This window comes from Hyperolius riggenbachi, chromosome 5, assembly GCF_040937935.1.
Source record: "Hyperolius riggenbachi isolate aHypRig1 chromosome 5, aHypRig1.pri, whole genome shotgun sequence".
NCBI lineage: Eukaryota > Metazoa > Chordata > Amphibia > Anura > Hyperoliidae > Hyperolius > Hyperolius riggenbachi.
Window position 1 is genome coordinate 131,384,123 of NC_090650.1, and position 19,387 is coordinate 131,403,509.

The 19,387-nt window shown below is 43.2% G+C and overlaps 1 protein-coding gene across 3 annotated transcripts in view; it reads right to left on the reverse strand.

The window, feature by feature from the left end:
• DNAJC13 (DnaJ heat shock protein family (Hsp40) member C13) overlaps window positions 1-19,387 on the reverse strand; it is a 295,032-nt gene that overhangs the window by 121,994 nt on the left and 153,651 nt on the right. For all 3 annotated transcript variants that reach the window (XM_068236264.1, XM_068236262.1, XM_068236263.1), the window contains 4 exons: window positions 18,454-18,575; window positions 16,699-16,774; window positions 12,087-12,182; window positions 512-655 (listed from right to left, as the gene is read on the reverse strand). In XM_068236264.1, coding sequence (XP_068092365.1) covers window positions 512-655; window positions 12,087-12,182; window positions 16,699-16,774; window positions 18,454-18,575 — 438 coding nt within the window. The remainder of the gene's footprint in view (window positions 1-511; window positions 656-12,086; window positions 12,183-16,698; window positions 16,775-18,453; window positions 18,576-19,387) is intronic.

Genomic DNA, 19,387 nt, shown 5'->3' on the forward strand with positions numbered 1-19,387 from the left:
TTACACACCTTTAAAAGCTAACTTTACTTAGGTCGTTCTTTCGTCAATTAAAAGTTCGTTCTTCGTTCACAACGAACGATCGTTATCGTATGTGTGTACGTAGCTCTAGTCTCCTTTGTCCCCTTATAAATCTATAGAGGCCTGGAACATGCCCCAACTTGCTATGCAGGGAGTCGACCAGGGTGCTCCAAATCTGGAGAAATGGTGTCTACTGCTCGAGGGCATAAATTATGTTAGGCTTTTTAAGTTAAATAGACTAGAGAGAGTCAGCTGGGAAAGCAAGATTATTGTTATGGCTAGTATAGATAGTACAAGTCCTAGTAAGTTGTCATCATTTTGGTGTACTCAAAGAAAATGAGGGTCAAAACTCCTTACCAGTCAAAAAAAATAAAGGTTGACAGCCCTGTAGCTTTCAAACCACTGCTCTCAATGAGAGGCAATAACAACAGACATATATTTGAATAAGTCATTTTAGCCATTGACTCGCGCCAAACGTTGTGCAGTAACATACCTCTTTTTGTGCTATCCCCATCCTGTCCCTCCAGTGCAATAGTACCAAGTCAACCTTTTCCTTGGCAAATTTTTCGACTTCCTTGGCAGCTTTTCCAGCAATTCTTTGCCACTCAGGAACTTTATTAAATTTACCATATTGGTCCTAATGAGGCAAGTATTAGTATAGCCAACAATTAATATACTACCTTAAATATTCATAAATATAAATAACAGTTTCATTAAAAAGTGTATTTGTAGTCACTGGCAGTGAGGCTACATACTAGACAGGCGTGCTATGCCATTCAGGGCTGTGTTCTCTGCAAATAAGACTGATGCCATGTATGGCATGGAGTAAGGGGTGTGACTGAAGTTTCATGCATCGGATAAATTGCTTAAAGCGGATCCGAGATGAAAAACTAAATATAACAAGTGACGTGTCTATATATCTTATCTAAAGTTTAGATAGTTTACACAGCAAATCTATCTTCAAACAGCTTCAACAGTATATTAATATTTTTTCCTGTGATACAATGGGAGCAGACATGTTTTCTGCTTGTCACTATTACACAATTACACACACAGGCAAGCGTATCTGTATCTAGGCATGCTAATCTGCATAGTCTGTGAAAGCTCCACTCTTATCTCCTCCATTACACAGGCAACTGATCTGTATCTGCACTGCAGCTCTCAGATTGTGAAAACTCTGCCTCTGAAATCTATAGCTAGTAACACCTTTTTCACCTGCCCAGACTGAAATCCCACAATCCCTTGCAAGCGCCAAGGCACTCTGGAGAAGCTGTGGGTGTGGCTTGTTTAGTTTATAGGAAATTAGGGTATTAAAACAAAACAAAAACGTATTTGGCTTGAGGAATGCCCTATAAACAATAGGAAAGGAACACAATTATGCAATGAGTAAAAGTTCATCTCGGATCCACTTTAAGCTCAGTAGTGCTCTGTTTTTCACAAAATACAGCACTGTGATAGTGGACAGGCCATTACACATGCATCCATAGCACCAGTTTTTAAGACGGGAGCACAATACATTAACATGTTAATAATGCGGTAGCCAAGTTACTACTACTCTCGCCTTGCAGCACAAGAGTCTCAGGTTTGCATCTCAGCCAGTATGTCATCTTCATTTACTTTGTATGGTGTTCCCATATTTGCGTGGATGTCTTCCAAACACTCTTGTTTCTTACCACATCCCAGACACATTCTGGTAGGCTAACTGACTTATTTACAAATTCCACTTAAAGGACAACTGAAAGTGGATCTGAGATGAACTTTTACTCATTGCATAATTATGTTCCTTTCCTATTGTTTATAGGGCATTCCTCAAGCCAAATACTTTTTTTTTGTTTTTGTTTTAATACTCTAATTCCCTATAAACTAAACAAGCCTCGCCCACAGCATTTCAGAGAGCCTTGGCATTTTCAGACAGTAGCAAGGGCTCATGGGAGCTCAGTCTGGGCAGGAGGAGGGGGAGGTATTACTAGCCATAGATTTCAGAGGCAGAGGGGAGGAGGAGGGGGGATTAGGTTTTTTCACAGGCTGAGTGCTGAAGATGCAGATAAGCTTGCTGTGTGTAATGTTTACAAACAACATGACTGATGTCATTGTATCACAGGAAGAAATCATCATTCTATTGAAGCTTTTGCAGCTAGATTTGCTGTGTAAACTATCTAAACTTTAGATAAGATATATAGACAAGTTACTTGTTATAGTTCATTTTTCATCTCGGCTCCGCTTGAAGCAAGAGAGACACGGAGGCTGCCATATTGATTTTCTTTTATGTAATACCAGTTGCCTGGCTGTCCTGCTGATCCTCTGCCTCTAATACATTTAGCCAAAGCCCCTGAACAAGCATGCAGCAGATCAAGTGTTTCTGACATGATTGTCAGTTCTGACAAGATTAGTTGCATGGTTATTTCTGGTGTGATTCCGACACTAGTGCAGCCAAATAGATCAGCAGGGCTGCCAGACAACTGGTATTGTTTAAAAGGAAATAAATATGGCAGCCTCCCTTTTCTTCACACTACAGTTGTCCTTTAAGGTGCCAATTAAGAGTACAAGAACGATAAACCATATCAGGCTGTGCAGCCTTTGTCTGACATTGGCCCAGTGCACACCAAAAACCTCTAGCAGATCTGCAAAACGCTAGAGGTTTTTGAAGCAGATTTTCAGAGCGATTCTAGGCATGTTTAGAGAGATTTTCTAAACATGCCTAGTGTTTTTTTGGAGTGTTTTTGTGCAGCAGATTTCATATATTGTTACAGTAAAGCTGATACTGAACAGCTACTGTAACAAAAACGCCTGAAAAACCGCTCTGATCTAGCGTTTTTCAGAGTGGTTTAAACTTTTCCTATACTTTACATTGAGGCAGAAACGCATCTGCAAACCGCAAAAACGCTGCAGTAGCCACGTTTGCGGTTTGCTAAAAACCTCAAACCGCTGGTGTGTACCATCCCATTAAGATACATTAGCCAAGCATTTTCACAGGCGGCAGCAGTTTTGAAAATGCTACCAAAAACGCTTGGTGTGCACCAGCCCTCAGTCCTGTTTGCTTACAAGATGTTGGAACAGACAGCTCTTTACATGCAACATCAAGGGGATACATAATTTTTTTTATTTTTTTTTCAAGCATAAATACATGTCATTAAAGGGAACTGAGCACATTCTCTATCACTGAAATCTCTCCTGGCATAGAAGCTGCCATGTTCCCCCCTTCCCTTCTCACATTCCTTATTTACAGAAGTCAGAGATGCTATCTTGACACATTGACACACACTATGTCTTTGAAGAAACAGTCCTAATTACTCACCCCCTTTGTTGTCTAATAGCATTGTTTACCTCTTGGTAATTAGCCCAATAAAACAATTAGGTTCCTGAAGTCTCTGTGGTTGGGGACGGTCGTGCAGGTCTGCTGAAACAGGCTAATTAACCACTTGAGGACCTAGGGCTTTCTACCCCTTAAGGACCGGCCACTTTTTTTCCATTCAGACCACTGCAGCTTTCACGGTTTATTGCTCGCTCATACAACCTACCACCTAAATGAATTTTGGCTCCTTTTCTTGTCACTAATAAAGCTTTCTTTTGGTGCTATTTAATTGCTCCTGCGATTTTTACTTTTTATTATATTCAGCAAAAAAGACATGAATTTTGGCAAAAAAATGATTTTTTTAACTTTCTGTGCTGACAGTTTTCAAATAAAGTAAAATTTCTGTATACATGCAGCGCGAAAAATGTGGACAAACATGTTTTTGATAAAAAAAAAAAACATTCAGCGTATATTTATTGGTTTGGGTAAAAGTTATAGCGTTTACAAACTATGGTGCAAAAAGTGAATTTTCCCATTTTCAAGCATCTATGACTTTTCTGACCCCCTGTCATGTTTCATGAGGGGCTAGAATTCCAGGATAGTATAAATACCCCCCAAATGACCGCATTTTGGAAAGAAGACATCCCAAAGTATTCACTGAGAGGCATAGTGAGTTCATAGAAGATATTATTTTTTGTCACAAGTAAGCGGAAAATGACACTTTGTGAGAAAAAAAAAAAAAAAAAAAAGTTTCCATTTCTTCTAACTTGCACCAAAAAAAAATGAAATCTGCCACAGACTCACCATACCCCTCTCTGAATACCTTGAAGGGTCTACTTTCCAAAATGGGGTCATTTGTGGGGTGTGTTTACTGTCCTGACATTTTGGGGGGTGCTAAATTGTAAGCACCTCTGTAAAGCCTAAAGGTGCTCATTGGACTTTGGACCCCTTAGCGCAGTTAGGCTGCAAAAAAGTGCCACACATGTGGTATTGCCGTACTCAGGAGAAGTAGTATAATGTGTTTTGGGGTGTATTTTTACACATACCCATGCTGGGTGGGAGAAATATCTCTGTAAATGACAATTTGTTAATTTTTTTTACACACAATTGTCCATTTACAGAGATATTTCTCCCACTCAGCATGGGTATGTGTAAAAATACACCACAAAACACATTATACTACTTCTCCTGAGTACGGCGATACCACATGTGTGGCACTTTTTTGCACCCTAACTGCGCTAAAGGGCCCAAAGTCCAATGAGTACCTTTAGGATTTCACAGGTCATTTTGAGAAATTTCGTTTCAAGACTACTCCTCACGGTTTAGGGCCCCTAAAATGCCAGGGCAGTATAGGAACCCCACAAATGACCCCATTTTAGAAAGAAGACACCCCAAGGTATTTCGTTAGGAGTATGGTGAGTTCATAGAAGATTTTTTTTTTTGTCAAAAGTTAGCGGAAAATTGATTTTTATTGTTTTTTTCACAAAGTGTCATTTTCCACTAACTTGTGACAAAAAATAAAATCTTCTATGAACTCACCATACTCCTAACTGAATACCTTGGGGTGTCTTCTTTCTAAAATGGGGTCATTTGTGGGGTTCCTATACTGTCCTGGCATTTTAGGGGCCCTAAACCGTGAGGAGTAGTCTGGAAACGAAATTCCGCAAAATGACCTGTGAAATCCTAAAGGTGCTCATTGGACTTTGGGCCCTTTAGCGCAGTTAGGGTGCAAAAAAGTGCCACACATGTGGTATCGCCGTACTCGGGAGAAGTAGTACAATGTGTTTTGGGGTGTATTTTTACACATACCCATGCTGGGTGGGAGAAATAACTCTGTAAATATACAATTGTGTGTAAAAAAATCAAAAGATTGTCATTTACAGAAGTATTTCTCCCACCCAGCATGGGTATGTGTAAAAAATACACCCCAAAACACATTGTACTACTTCTCCCGAGTACGGCGATACCACATGTGTGGCACTTTTTTGCACCCTAACTGCGCTAAAGGGCCCAAAGTCCAATGAGTACCTTTAGGATTTCACAGGTCATTTTGCGGAATTTGATTTCCAGACTACTCCTCACGGTTTAGGGCCCCTAAAATGCCAGGGCAGTATAGGAACCCCACAAATGACCCCATTTTAGAAAGAAGACACCCCAAGGTATTCCGTTAGGAGTATGGTGAGTTCATAGAAGATTTTTTTTTTTTGTCAAAAGTTAGCGGAAAATTGATTTTTATTGTTTTTTCACAAAGTGTCATTTTCCACTAACTTGTGACAAAAAATAAAATCTTCTATGAACTCACCATACTCCTAACTGAATACCTTGGGGTGTCTTCTTTCTAAAATGGGGTCATTTGTGGGGTTCCTATACTGTCCTGGCATTTTAGGGGCCCTAAACCATGAGGAGTAGTCTGGAAACGAAATTCCGCAAAGTGACCTGTGAAATCCTAAAGGTACTCATTGGACTTTGGGCCCTTTAGCGCAGTTAGGGTTCAAAAAAGTGCCACACATGTGGTATCGCCGTACTCGGGAGAAGTAGTACAATGTGTTTTGGGGTGTATTTTTACACATACCCATGCTGGGTGGGAGAAATAACTCTGTAAATATACAATTGTGTGTAAAAAAATCAAAAGATTGTCATTTACAGAGGTATTTCTCCCACCCAGCATGGGTATGTGTAAAAATACACCCCAAAACACATTGTACTACTTCTCCCGAGTACGGCAATACCACATGTGTGGCACTTTTTTGCATCCTAACTGCGCTAAAGGGCCCAAAGTCCAATGAGTACCTTTAGGATTTCACAGGTCATTTTGCGGAATTTGATTTCCAGACTACTCCTCACGGTTTAGGGCCCCTAAAATGCCAGGGCAGTATAGGAACCCCACAAATGACCCCATTTTAGAAAGAAGACACCCCAAGGTATTCCGTTAGGAGTATGGTGAGTTCATAGATGATTTTTTTTTTTGTCAAAAGTTAGCGGAAAATTGATTTTTATTGTTTTTTCACAAAGTGTCATTTTCCACTAACTTGTGGCAAAAAATAAAATCTTCTATGAACTCACCATACTCCTAACGGAATACCTTGGGGTGTCTTCTTTCTAAAATGGGGTCACTTGTGGGGTTCCTATACTGCCCTGGCACTTTAGGGGCCCTAAACCGTGAGGAGTAGTTTGGAAATCAAATTCCGCAAAATGACCTGTGAAAACCTAAAGGTACTTATTGGACTTTGGGCCCTTTAGCGCAGTTAGGGTGCAAAAAAGTGCCACACATGTGGTATCGCCATACTCGGGAGAAGTAGTACAATGTGTTTTGGGGTGTATTTTTACACATACCCATGCTGGGTGGGAGAAATAACTCTGTAAATGGACAATTGTGTGTAAAAAAATCAAAAGATTGTCATTTACAGAGGTATTTCTCCCACCCAGCATGGGTATGTGTAAGAATACACCCCGAAACACATTATACTACTCCTCCCGAGTACGGCGGTACCACATGTGTGGCACTTTTTTGCACCCTAACTGCGCTAAGGGGCCCAGAGTCCAATGAGTACCTTTAGGCTTTACAGGGGTGCTCACAATTTAGCACCCTGCCCACTTGCCAGGACAGTTAACAAACCCCACAAATGACCCCATTTTGGAAAGAATACACAACAAGGTATTCCATGAGGGTAATGGTAAGGTCATTGAAAATTTTATTTTTTGTCACAAGTAAACGGAAAATGACACTTTGTTAAAAAATAAAATAAAAAAAAAATTCTGCTAACTTGTGACAAAAACTAAAATCTTTTATGAACCCACCGTGCACCTCACATAATACTTTAGGGTGTCCTCTTTCCAAAATGGGGTCATTTGTGGAGTCTGTCCTGGCATTTTAGGGTCTCTGCAATCATTACATGTATGGCCAGTATTAGGAGTTTCTGCTATCCTCCTTATATTGGGTATACAAGTAATGCACTCTGGGCTGAAAGGAAAAATGAACGGCAAACATACCTTGCTCCACATCAATGGCAGATCTTCCTCCACATCAATGGCAGTGATAACCTCAGGAGAGAGACACCCCATGCCACCCTGCACTCAGGGTGAGCCACCAACTTATGTGACTGGGCCTCAGAACTTTAGTATACAGCATTATGCCTGTAGGATACAGCAATATGCCTGCCAATAGAGATGACTCTTTGTGGCATTAAAGCATCATCATAGGCCCAAATCACATATAAACCGGGGGTGTCCACACTCAAGGGAAATTCAAACATGCCGTCTTATATCGCCAACCCAGGACAGATCAGCAATATCAAGCATGGAAACCGATCCTTCTTGCCACTTTTATGCTTACCCGTTTGGTTTTCAAGCTTACCTCTCCTCTCCCTGCGACAATGTGCGAAAGACCACTGAGTGTGTGCCTACTCCTGTGTCTGGAGTTCCCTAGGTTCTAATAGTGTACCTGCTCGTGGTACCTCTCAAAACACGGCCCTACGCATAGGCCAGGCTGGTCAGGACAGCGGGGACAATAAAAATTGGTGTCATTCCTTCTTCCAGTCCTGCTGCAGACACGACAACGTTTTCTTCGGATGCGTTGACCTGGGGCACACGGAATCTGATAGGCGTAATGCCTACCATGCAGTCGGCTAGTTGCATCTGGGGGGGGGGGCCTGGCACCTCCTGGATACAGGATGTCCAGAATGATCTGTTCCTGAAATTGGAGGAAAGATCCAGTTCTCCCAGCCTTACTGTAGAGAACAAAGCTGTTGTAAACTGCCAATTGAATCAGATAAAAAGACACTTTCTTATACCAGCGTCTTGTTTTCCGGGCAATTAAATAGGGCGCTAACCTCTGGTCATTGAAGTCCACCCCTCCCATGTTGACATTATATTCGTGGACGACAAGGGGCTTTACAATGACCTTAGTTGCCCGTTGAATTTGGACTGTCGTGTCTGTGTGAATGGTGGACAGAAAGTAAACGTCCCTCTTGTCCCTCCATTTCACCGCGAGCAGGTCTTCAGTACGCAAGGCGGCCCTCTGCCCCCGTTGAAGTCTGGTGGTAACGAGCCGTTGGGGGAAGCCCTGGCGACTAGGCCGCGCAGTGCCACAGCATCGGATTCCTTCTAACTTTAAGTGCTGAAAGAGGGCCACACTTGTGTAATAATTGTCCACAAAAAGATGGTACCCCTTCCGGAACAAGGGTGACACCAAGTCCCACACAACCTTTCCACTGCTCCCCAGGTAGTCAGGGCATCCGACCGGCTCCAATTTTGAGTCTTTTCCCTCATAGACCCTAAAACGACATGTATAGCCTGTGGCCCTTTCACAGAGCTTATACAGTTTCACCCCATACCGGGCGCGCTTGCTTGGGATGTACTGTTTGATGCCAAGGCGCCCGGTAAAGCGTAAGAGGGACTCGTCTACGCAGATGTTCTGTTCAGGGATATAAGCATCTGCAAATGTTGAGGACAGGTGGTCTATGAGGGGCCGAATTTTGTGGAGCCGGTCATAAGCAGGGTCTCCCCTTTCATGACAGGTTTCGTCGTCGTTGAAGTGCAGGAAGCGCAGGATGGACTCAAATCGTGTCCTGGACATGGCAGCAGGGTACAAGGGAACATGATGTACTGGGTTCGTAGACCAATACGCCCGCAATACATTCTGTTTCATTAGTCCCAAGTGAAGGATAAGGGCCAAAAAGATTTTAATGTCGGAAACTTGGACTGGTTTCCACCCGAAAGGCTGGGCATACATGCTCTCCGGGTGCTCGGTGATGAATTGTGTGGCTTTACGGTTGGTCTCAACCACAATTAAGTCCAAGAGAACCTGGGTGATGAACAGCTGCAAAAAGTCTAGGGCCGTTCCTAGATGAGCTGTCGCCACCTGGACTCCAGACTGGGCAGTGAAAGGGGGCACTACGGGTGCGGCGGAATCAGGGGATTGCCAATCTGGTTGTGCCAGCACCTCTGGGAGTCTATGGGTACTACGGGCCCGTCTTCTTCTTGGTGGCTGCGACGGGGGTACTACTGCACTTGCCACCGTACCAGTTTCGACTTCCATGCTGACGCTCACCACTTCGCCAGGGTCTACAGAAGTACTGGTACCAAGTCCAGGAGATGCTGCGCTGCTGGTGCCTGCCTCACCAAGAAAACTATCAACAGCGCTAGCACCACCCTGCTGCCCTTGAGGCGGATCCTGCGCCACCTGCGGTCTAACGACTTGGGGTCTGGTACGCCTGGCTCTAGCCGGGACCATAGCCTCGTCATCACTATCGGTCAGGGAACCACTGCTTTCTACAGGTTCAAATTCGGACCCGGAAGATTCGACGGATGATTCTTCCCAAAAGAACTCATCCGACTGGTCCATGTACCTGTATACCTCGTCATCGGAAAGCCCCCTTCTTGCCATTGTGGATTGCTAAATTTATGGGGTTTTCCTCCGAGACTACCCAGAAAAAAAGAGCACCTACCTAGCAAAAAGGGAGTATTTGAGAGGTATTGGGGTTAAAGGAAGTGGGGTCTCAGAGGCAATCAAACAATCACGGGACAATCAAATACAATTACAGCACAATCGACTCCAATCACAGCACAAGCAAATCTGATGCACTCGGAAGGTGGTAATTGGGTGTGGTGGGGGGGGGGGGGGGAGGGTAGGGTTGGTGTGGTGGGGTGGGTTGGGTGTGGTGGGGGGAGGGTTGGGTGTGGTGGGGGGGGAGGGTTGGGTGTGGTGGGGGGGAGGGACAATCGAAGCCGATCACGGGACAATCAAATACAATCGCAGCACAATCGAATACAAGCGCAGCACAATCAAATCTGATGCACTCGGAAGGTGATGGGGGGTGGTGGTGGGGTGGGGGTTGGTGGGAAGTGGGGTCTCAGAGGCAATCAAACAATCACGGGACAATCGAAGCCAATCACGGGACAATCAAACACAATCGCAGCACAATCGAATACAAGCGCAGCACAATCAAATCTGATGCACTCGGAAGGTGATGGGGGGTGGGGGTGGTGGTGGGGTGGGGGTTGGTGGGAAGTGGGGTCTCAGAGGCAATCAAACAATCACGGGACAATCGAAGCAGATCACGGGACAATCAAATACAATCGCAGCACAATCGAATACAAGCGCAGCACAATCGAATACAAGCGCAGCACAGTCAAATACAATGCACTTGGACGGTGATTAGGGGGGGGGGTCTGAGGGCGATTTGAGGGGGTGGGGGGTTGATCAGGAGCCCGCACGGGGCAGACTGAGTCCTGATCTGATGAGAGGCAGACACAGGGGGTTACTGATCGCAGATCAGTTAGTGATCGCTGGGGAGGACAGATGTAAACAAAGAGCAGGGGATGTAATCAGGAGGGGGGTATGAGGGCAATCGAGGGCCTGGGCAGGTGATCGGTTACCCCCGCGGGGCAGTTAGGGTCTGCTCTGATGGGTGGGGGTGCTGAGGGGTGATGGACAGGTGATAGACAGGTGATCAGAGGGGGATCAGAGGGCGATCAGGGGGTAAGGTAGCTGTATACAGATGTATACAGTATACAGGGGGGTAGTCTGGGATGGGGTCTGGGGGTGATCTAAAGGTAGGGGGGGGGATCAGGGGTGACTAGGAGGCAGTTAGGGACCTAAACTAAGGGGCAGCGTCGCTAGTTAGTGGCAGGTGGGGGGGGTGGGGGTTTTGCAGGGGTGCAAGGGTGCTAGGCAGGGGTCTGCTGGGGTGATCAGGGGGGGTATGAGGCCTGGGGTGGGTGATCAGGGGGCTGTAAGGCAAAAAAAAGGCTGTGTGCTGGGTACTTACAAAGTGCTTCCTCCTCGCTAGTGGTCTCTGCAACAATGAGACCACGAGGCGAGGAGGAAGCACGTATAAGGCACTTTGTTTACTTAACAAAGTGCCTTATACATTCTGATTGGCTACAGTATCGGATTCCTCCGCTCGCCGGCTCTGCTAAGTGGCCGGCGAGCGGAGACAAAATGCCCAAGTAACGATCCCGGGCGGAGGATCGCGTCACTGATGACGCGATCGCTCCGCCCATGCCCCTACAAGGACCGCCGCCAATTGTCAATACGGCGGTCCTTGCGGGGTGCACTTCCCGGCCGCCAATTGTCAATACGGCGGTCGGGAAGTGGTTAAACTACTTTGAATGTAAAATACAAGGTAAAATGAAAGTTTATTTTAATAATGAAACAGATTGTCGGCATGCATTTTTCATGTGCTATAGAAATTTCCTGAGTGATAAAAAAGGTGCTCGGTTCACTTTAAGATGCGTTCAATGAAACAGAACATCTACTGTAAATGGGATGAGATGTTGTTGATGATGATTTATGACTAATAGATAAGACTCCTTGTTTACTCAATCCACACACAATTGGGAACTAGACTGTCACAGAGGCGAATTTACGATGCTCTGTGGGTCCCAATTGTGTGAGGACTGAATAAAAAAAAAGGAGTCTTATCTATTAGTCATAAATCAGCATCAGCTAACAACATCTTACCCAATTTAGATGTTCTGTTTCATTGAAGGCATCTTAATGACATGTATTTATGCTTACCCCCCAAAAAAATCTATGTATCCCTTTTTGATGTTGCATGTATATAGCTGTCTGTTCCAACATCTTGTAAGCAGAGGATTGAGTCTGACGAAGGCTGCACAGCCAGAAGCTTGCTCTAATTATTTCGAGTTAGCCAATAAATGGTTTCAGCCTGATGACTAACACGCTACAATACTCTACTGCTACTATAAACTAGCTATAGAACTGAGCAATATACCACTAAAAAGAATAGCATTTAAGAAACAAAAAACTTACAGTAGCAATTTTCAGATTATCCCTGATGTGCATTCGGTCAACATCCTTTTCCGGAACTGGATCCTTACTGTCCAGGTATGCCAGCAAACCTGGGGGCTGGAAGACAAAACATTCAACATATATTTACAATCCAGCAGAAGGGAGAAACGGAAACCTCAGCACTCCGTAAACAAGGTTTTTGTGTTTAGACCTGCAACCCTCAGACTGTAAGCCTCTGGCAGGCTCCTCCCCCAAAGTCTATCCGACTCGATCATGCATCACCTTCATCAGGTACCCTGTGGACTCTAAGACTTAAACTTTGTTGCATGACCTTGCATCTGTATCTTTTAGTCTGTCTCTCCTTATTTATCTGTTGTTCAGTGCTGTGTAACATGTTGGCGCTTTATAAATACAATAAATAATAATATATTGAAATGGGGCACTCATCACAGGTAGCCATGCAAGGCCGTGATCCTGGCAATCAAGCAATCCAGAATGCAAATATGTTTTAGAGGTAACAAGCCGGGCACTGTTCAGGCGCGTTTATTGGAGTCTTATTGGGCAGATATTGCAACGCAGCATGAGACTTTACATGACATAGAAGCTGGTATGTGGTGGGCAGGGTGTGGGTGCTAGGGTGTGAAATGGTATGGCACAACAGCTATTTCGCATCTCTGTAGATGCTTCCTCATGTGCTGAGGGTTCAAGATGTAAACAGCTGTTGTGTAAGTCCACTTCCCACCCTAGCAACCACACCCTGCACACCACATACAAGCTTCTATGTTGTGTAAAGTCACATGCTGTGCTGCAATTACTGTCCAATAAGTCTCCAATAGACAAGCCTGGACAGACCTGGCTTATTACTTCTTAACCATTTTTACACTAATTGACAAAGAAATTATATTTTTGTTTTGTGTGTTATTCTGTTACTGTAAACTCCATTGCATGCCATTTTATTGTTCGGAATTACATGACCAAAGGAAATAAAATATCCCATGAAACATGTCATGTTGTGTTAAAAAAGCTTACACGCCCACCAACGTGTCATTCAGAGCGGTAAGAGCTCACTTTTCACTTAATTTTTAGTCTTTCAGTGCTTATATTTTTTTCAATTTAAATCGAATATACAGTAAAAAGTGTATGCAAATGGTATTATCTGCTGTGTCTTCTCCCCTGAATCTGTCCCCAAAACCCTGTATCCTCCAGCTTCAGCATGTAGCCCCGCCCCTTGCATAAAAGGCCATTCTGTTTTCTTGGTAGAGAAATCAGAATGGTATTTTTCTTCAGGGGGGCAGGGCTATGTGCCAGCGGATACAGGGCTTCAGGGATGGATTTGGGAGAGAAGTCACAGCATATAATTATACAAAGCAGATACAGTGGCTTGCAAAATTATTCGGCCCCCTTGAAGTTTTCAACATTTTGTCATATTACTGCCACAAACATGAATCAATGTTATTGGAATTCCATGTGAAAGGACCAATACAAAGTGCTGTACACGTTAGAAGTGGAACGAAAATCATTAATGATTCCAAACATTTTTTACAAATAAATAACTGCAAAGTGGGGTGTGCGTAATTATTCAGCCCCCTTTGGTCTGAGTGCAGTCAGTTGCCCATAGACATTGCTGGATGAGTGCTAATGACTAAATAGAGTGCTCCTGTGTGTAATCTAATGTCAGTACAAATACAGCTGCTCTGTGAGGGCCTCAGAGGTTGTCTAAGAGAATATTGGGAGCAACAACACCGTGAAGACCAAAGAACACACCAGACAGGTCAGGGATAAAGTTATTGAGAAATTTAAAGCAGGCTTAGGCTACAAAAAGATTTCCAAAGCCTTGAACATCTCATGTTCAAGCGATCATTCAGAAATGGAAGGAGTATGGCACAACTGTAAACCTACCAAGACAAGGCCATGTACCTAAACTCACAGGCCAAACAAGGAGAACGCTGATCAGAAATGCAGTCAAGAGGCCCATGGTGACTCTGGACGAGCTGCAGAGATCTACAACTCAGGTGGGGGAATCTGTCCATAGGACAACTATTAGTCGTGCACTGCATAAAGTTGGCCTTTATGGAAGAGTGGCAAGAACAAAGCCATTGTTAACAGAAAAGCATAAGAACTTCCATTTGCAGTTTGCCACAAGCCATGTGGGGGACACAGTAAACATGTGAAAGAAGGTGCTCTAGTCAGATGAGACCAAAATGGAACTTTTTGGCCAAAATGCAAAACGCTTTGTGTGGCGGAAAACTAACACTGCATATCACTCTGAACACACCATCCCCACGGTCAAATATGGTGGTGGCAGCATCATGCTCTGGGGGTGCTTCTCTTCAGCAGGGAAAGGGAAGCTGGTCAGAGTTGATGGGAAGATGGATGGATGGAGCCAAATACAGGGCAATCTTGGAAGAAAACCTCTTGGAGTGTGCAAAAGACTTGAGGCTGGGGCGGAAGTTCACCTTCCAGCAGGACAACGGCCCTAAACATAAAGCCAGGGCAACAATGGAATGGTTTAAAACAAAACATATCCATGTGTTAGAATGGCCCAGTCAAAGTCCAGATCTAAATCCAATCGAGAATCTGTAGCAAGATATGAAAACTGCTGTTCACAAACATTGTCCATCTAATCTGACTGAGCTGGAGCTGTTTTGCAAAGAAGAATGGGCAAGGATTTCAGTCTCTAGATGTGCAAAGCTGGTAGAGACATATCCTAAAAGACTGGCAGCTGTAATTCTAGCAAAAGGTGGTTCTACAAAGTATTGACTCAGGGGGCTGAATAATTACACACACCCCACTTTGCAGTTATTGATTTGTAAAAAATGATTGGAATCATGTATGATTTTCGCTCCACTTCTCACGAGTACACTACTTTGTATTGGTCTTTCACGTGGAATTCCAATATAATTGATTCAGGTTTGTGGCAGTAATGTGACAAAATGTGTAAAACTTCAAGGGGCCAAATACTTTTGCAAGCCACTGTAAATGTACAAAAATTCAATGGATATCCACTTTAAAAAGTGTCTACTTGGCACAGCTAGAGCTGTAGACCATTTTTTTTTCTTTTGTAGAGAGCTGTCCAAATTTCGCAGCAGGCTATCCCAGCATAGAAGGAAGCAGCATGGGCAGTCACTCAACTTCTCATGCAGTGGATTCTGAGAGAAGGCGTGGCCAATCTGTTATTCACCAAACTTGTATTGTTAGGTTATGGAGGAAGGGGTAGTCTCAGCAGGGGTGCAGTAATCGAACAACCAAGCTTCTGCATAGTGCTGTGACCAGTCTGGCAGTATGCTCAGAGGGGATCTGGAAGGTCAGGAGACAGGCTGCCACGAGGAGCGGGGAAGTTCGGGACGCCGACACCGCCAGCAGAGAAGCTTTATTGCTAGGCTGCAATGCCTGAAATGCCTGTTATCTTCCTACACAAGTGAGTGCGCTGATATTGCGCAGGCCATAACTTTTAGCCCAACGGTTTTATGCTATGTGTGTTCTTATATGTTTTTCATGTGGAACTTGTCATTAAATATGGATCATCCAATTGTGAACTAAACTATCGTGGAAGTGTCATTGGAGTTGGCCGCTCTATAGGCTAAGCGCTAGACCCACCTGGACTGTGAGGTGGTGTCAATCTGGTGAGCTGCTAGTGTGGAGGGGCTGTAGAGACCACGAGTGATGCACAATTGAGCACTTATGCACGTGTGGGGAACTGTACTTTGCGATTCACAGTAATGCACTATGTGCGATTGTTTTTTCTATGTTTAAATTGTAGAAAAGAAGAGGAGCGCTGTCACAGCACTATAGACTGATATTCAAGGACTTGTGATAGCGAACACTCGATTGAAGCATATGCTATTGCACCCGTTTGTACTTTGGCAGGCGCAGTTTGTGTTTATTATAGTATGCTCAGAGGGGCAGTCCCACGACCAATAGTGACAAAATTCTGATAAATATATATCTGTGGCATGTATATTTATGTGCGGAGCTGGAGTGGGGTGCAAAGGAGTAGATTTAAAAAAAAAAACAGGGCTTCAAGAGAAAACTGAAAATCCAGTTCCTGAAAAATAGACGTTTATAAACATCAGGCATCTGCGGCACCAGTTTTTTAAAAATGGAGCACAATACATTAATCTCCTTAGCAGTAATCCCGAGTAAGGCTTGAGACGGAAATACACAGTTCAGAGCAGTAATCCCATGTACAGGTGAGTTATATGCATGAGCTGCTGCAGATCTCTCTCTGGTATGTTCTTTTTCTTGTTTTTAGGGTCTAAAAGCTTGTGAAAAAAAAAAAAAAAAAATCGCACGGCTTTTAGATCCTAAATCTGGAAATAATCATAACGCCAGGTAGGTTAACATGTGAATAATGTGGTAGCCAAGTCACTAGTACTCTCGCCTTGCAGCGCAAGAGTCTCAGTCTGGATGTCATCTGCATTGACTTTGTATGGTGTTCTCATATTTGAATGGACGTATTCCAAACACTCTGGTTTCTTACCGCATCCCAAAGACATGTTTGCAGGCTAACTGGTTTATTTACAAATTCACCTGAATTTTATTTTAATCAGATCGGATTGTTTATCATTTTCAACTCCACTGGTGGGCTGCATCAGACACTTTACTCATAAAACCTCACATTCCATTCCCTTACCAAAATGCGCTTCAGCAAATGTAAAGATGTTAAATTTTCTGCAGTCCACAGACCCACCAAGTGTCGGCTCAGTTGTCTGAAAAACAAAATGAAGTGCAGAATCAATATAAATGGCAAAATGCAGAGCATAGTATCAGATTTTCTTATATGCAGTTCGGCACAAGTATGACTAAATTAAAACTCAACTTCATGATAAAACTACAAATTAAGTTGCATAATTTCAAAGGTTTTCACTTTAACCTCATCCCTACATCCACATCCATCCAATATTTTTCTATTTTCTGTGCCTGCCTAGCCTATATCTAAACAGAACTGATACATCCCTGTACATCCAACCTACATATACACTGCTTCTGTGAATGTGTTCACCTGAACTACATGCCTAATATGAATTCACTTCCCTCACTTTTATTCCTCTTCATTTCACGACTAACCTGATATCAGGCTATATCATGAGGGAAACTGGTCAGAAGCTGTACCTCTGAAAAGAGTCACATGATCAGCTGCCCAGCCACTGGAAACAGAGGGGAAAGGGGTGGGACCTACGGGTCCTTCTCAAAAAATTAGCATATTGTGATAAAGTTTATTATTTTCTGTAATGTACTGATAAACATTAGACTTTCATATATTTTAGATTCATTACACACAACTGAAGTAGTTCAAACCTTTTATTGTTTTAATATTGATGATTTTGGCATACAGCTCATGAAAACCTAAACTTCTTATCTCAAAATTAGCATATCATGAAAAGGTTCTCTAAACGAGCTATTAACCTAATCCTCTGAATCAACTAATTAACTCTAAACACTTGCAAAAGATTCCTAAAGGCTTTTAAAAACTCCCGTCCTGGTTCATTACTCAAAAATGCAATCATGGGTAAGACTGCCGACCTGACTGCTGTCCAGAAGGCCATCATTGACACCCTCAAGAAAATGTATATGTCACAGAGCAGTACAGACTATTTACAATGACTCGAGTTACAACTTTACGAGATACAAAGTTGTCTTCGTGTACAAAATACCCAACACTTTTTTCATTACCTATTTTTGTTGTTAAATGTTACAGTAATGTATAAAAACTGACATACTGGTAAGTAGTAGTTTAAAACACTTTAAGTGCATTGAAAGCAACAAATAATCATAGTTTATTCTATATGTCTAAATCCATAGTTGTCCAAAAGTAAATAAAATATCCCCTGTTTTACTTATTTTACACAGGACTTAACTTACAAACAAATTCAACTTACAATCTCCTGCAATGGAACCAGTTTGTAAGTAGTGGACCGCCTGTATTTGTTGGTTAAATATTTTTAGTTTGACATGAACAAATTCTGGGCACTGGCTACTGACACTAAAATAAGCAGAGTTGGAAATAACATTTTGAACAAAGCATTTTAAACTTGAAACTGGTATCATTTTGTAACATTGCACTGGAACCAAAAATGTAATTTTCCGATTTTTGGAAGAAATGTGTGTCTTTTTGATCATGGAGAGAATTAGCTAACAAGCATCATCATACCAGCCCACCTATGTTTTGGCATTAGGGGAAATTGAATATTTTTCTAACTATTCATACCAAAACTAGCAAACAATTAAGCACACAGACTTCACTACATTTCTTTTTTGAAAACATTCCAAATTGTTGTAAAAATAAAATCTACCTTAATTTTTGCAAAACGTGCTGAACAATGTTCTTTTAGATGAATGGAAATCACTCAACTGTATAGCCACAGGAGCATTGTCCTGTTCCACTCACCTGTTGGTAAGCATTCTCTGATCAATACTTATTGTAAACATGGCAGAGTGCAAGTGTCGAGGTAAGGCACCTTCACTGAGAGCCAGCTCTTGCATTTTCGTTGCAATTTCTTTGTCCGCTTCCTTAACCCAATAAAAAAAAAAAGAAAAAAAAAAAGGAAAAGTTAAACAAAAATGTACCTAAAATGTTTTTTTTTTTTTAAACACCTTCACCCCCCCCCCCCCCCCAATATATAATTATTACATGGTTAGAAAAATGCACCTGTTTGAACCTGCAGACAGTCCCTTATTTCCAAAGCCGAGAAATTCTGAATAACTTATCAGCCCAGGCTAAACGTTACTGGTAGGGCAAGGCTACATTCAGTATACAGCATTATATGAATATTGGAAGTTTTTCTGATGCTGAAACCAGGAAAATTACTATAAAAGTGGGTATCCTGAATAATTTACTACAATCTGCTATATGTAGGTACAGTGCCTCTTTAACCACTTGAGGTCCACAGTCTTTCTACCCCCTAACCTCCCTGGCGGTTAATTTATTTTGCCAAATGGGCAAAAATTCTTTTTTTTAAAAAAAAAAATTTTTTTGTTTCATGTAAAGCTACCAGAGTGGTAGCTACATGAAACACCACTAGAGGGCGCATGTGGCCCTCTAGTGCGATCGTCGCCGGCATCAATAGCAAACAATGGAGCGCGTACATAACGCGTTCCCCTGTTTGGCTTCTCCTGTCGCCATGGCGACGATAGGCATGACGTCATGGATGTCAGCCGACGTCCTGACGTCAGGCGCACTCAATTCAGCCCATAGCGCTGCCCGGAACTCATTGTTCCGGACAGCACAGGGCTCTGGCGGGGGGGGGGGGGCCCTCTTACGCCGCTGCGTGCGGGCGATCGCCGCAGAGCGACGGCGATCTGGCTGCGCGCACAGCACTTTG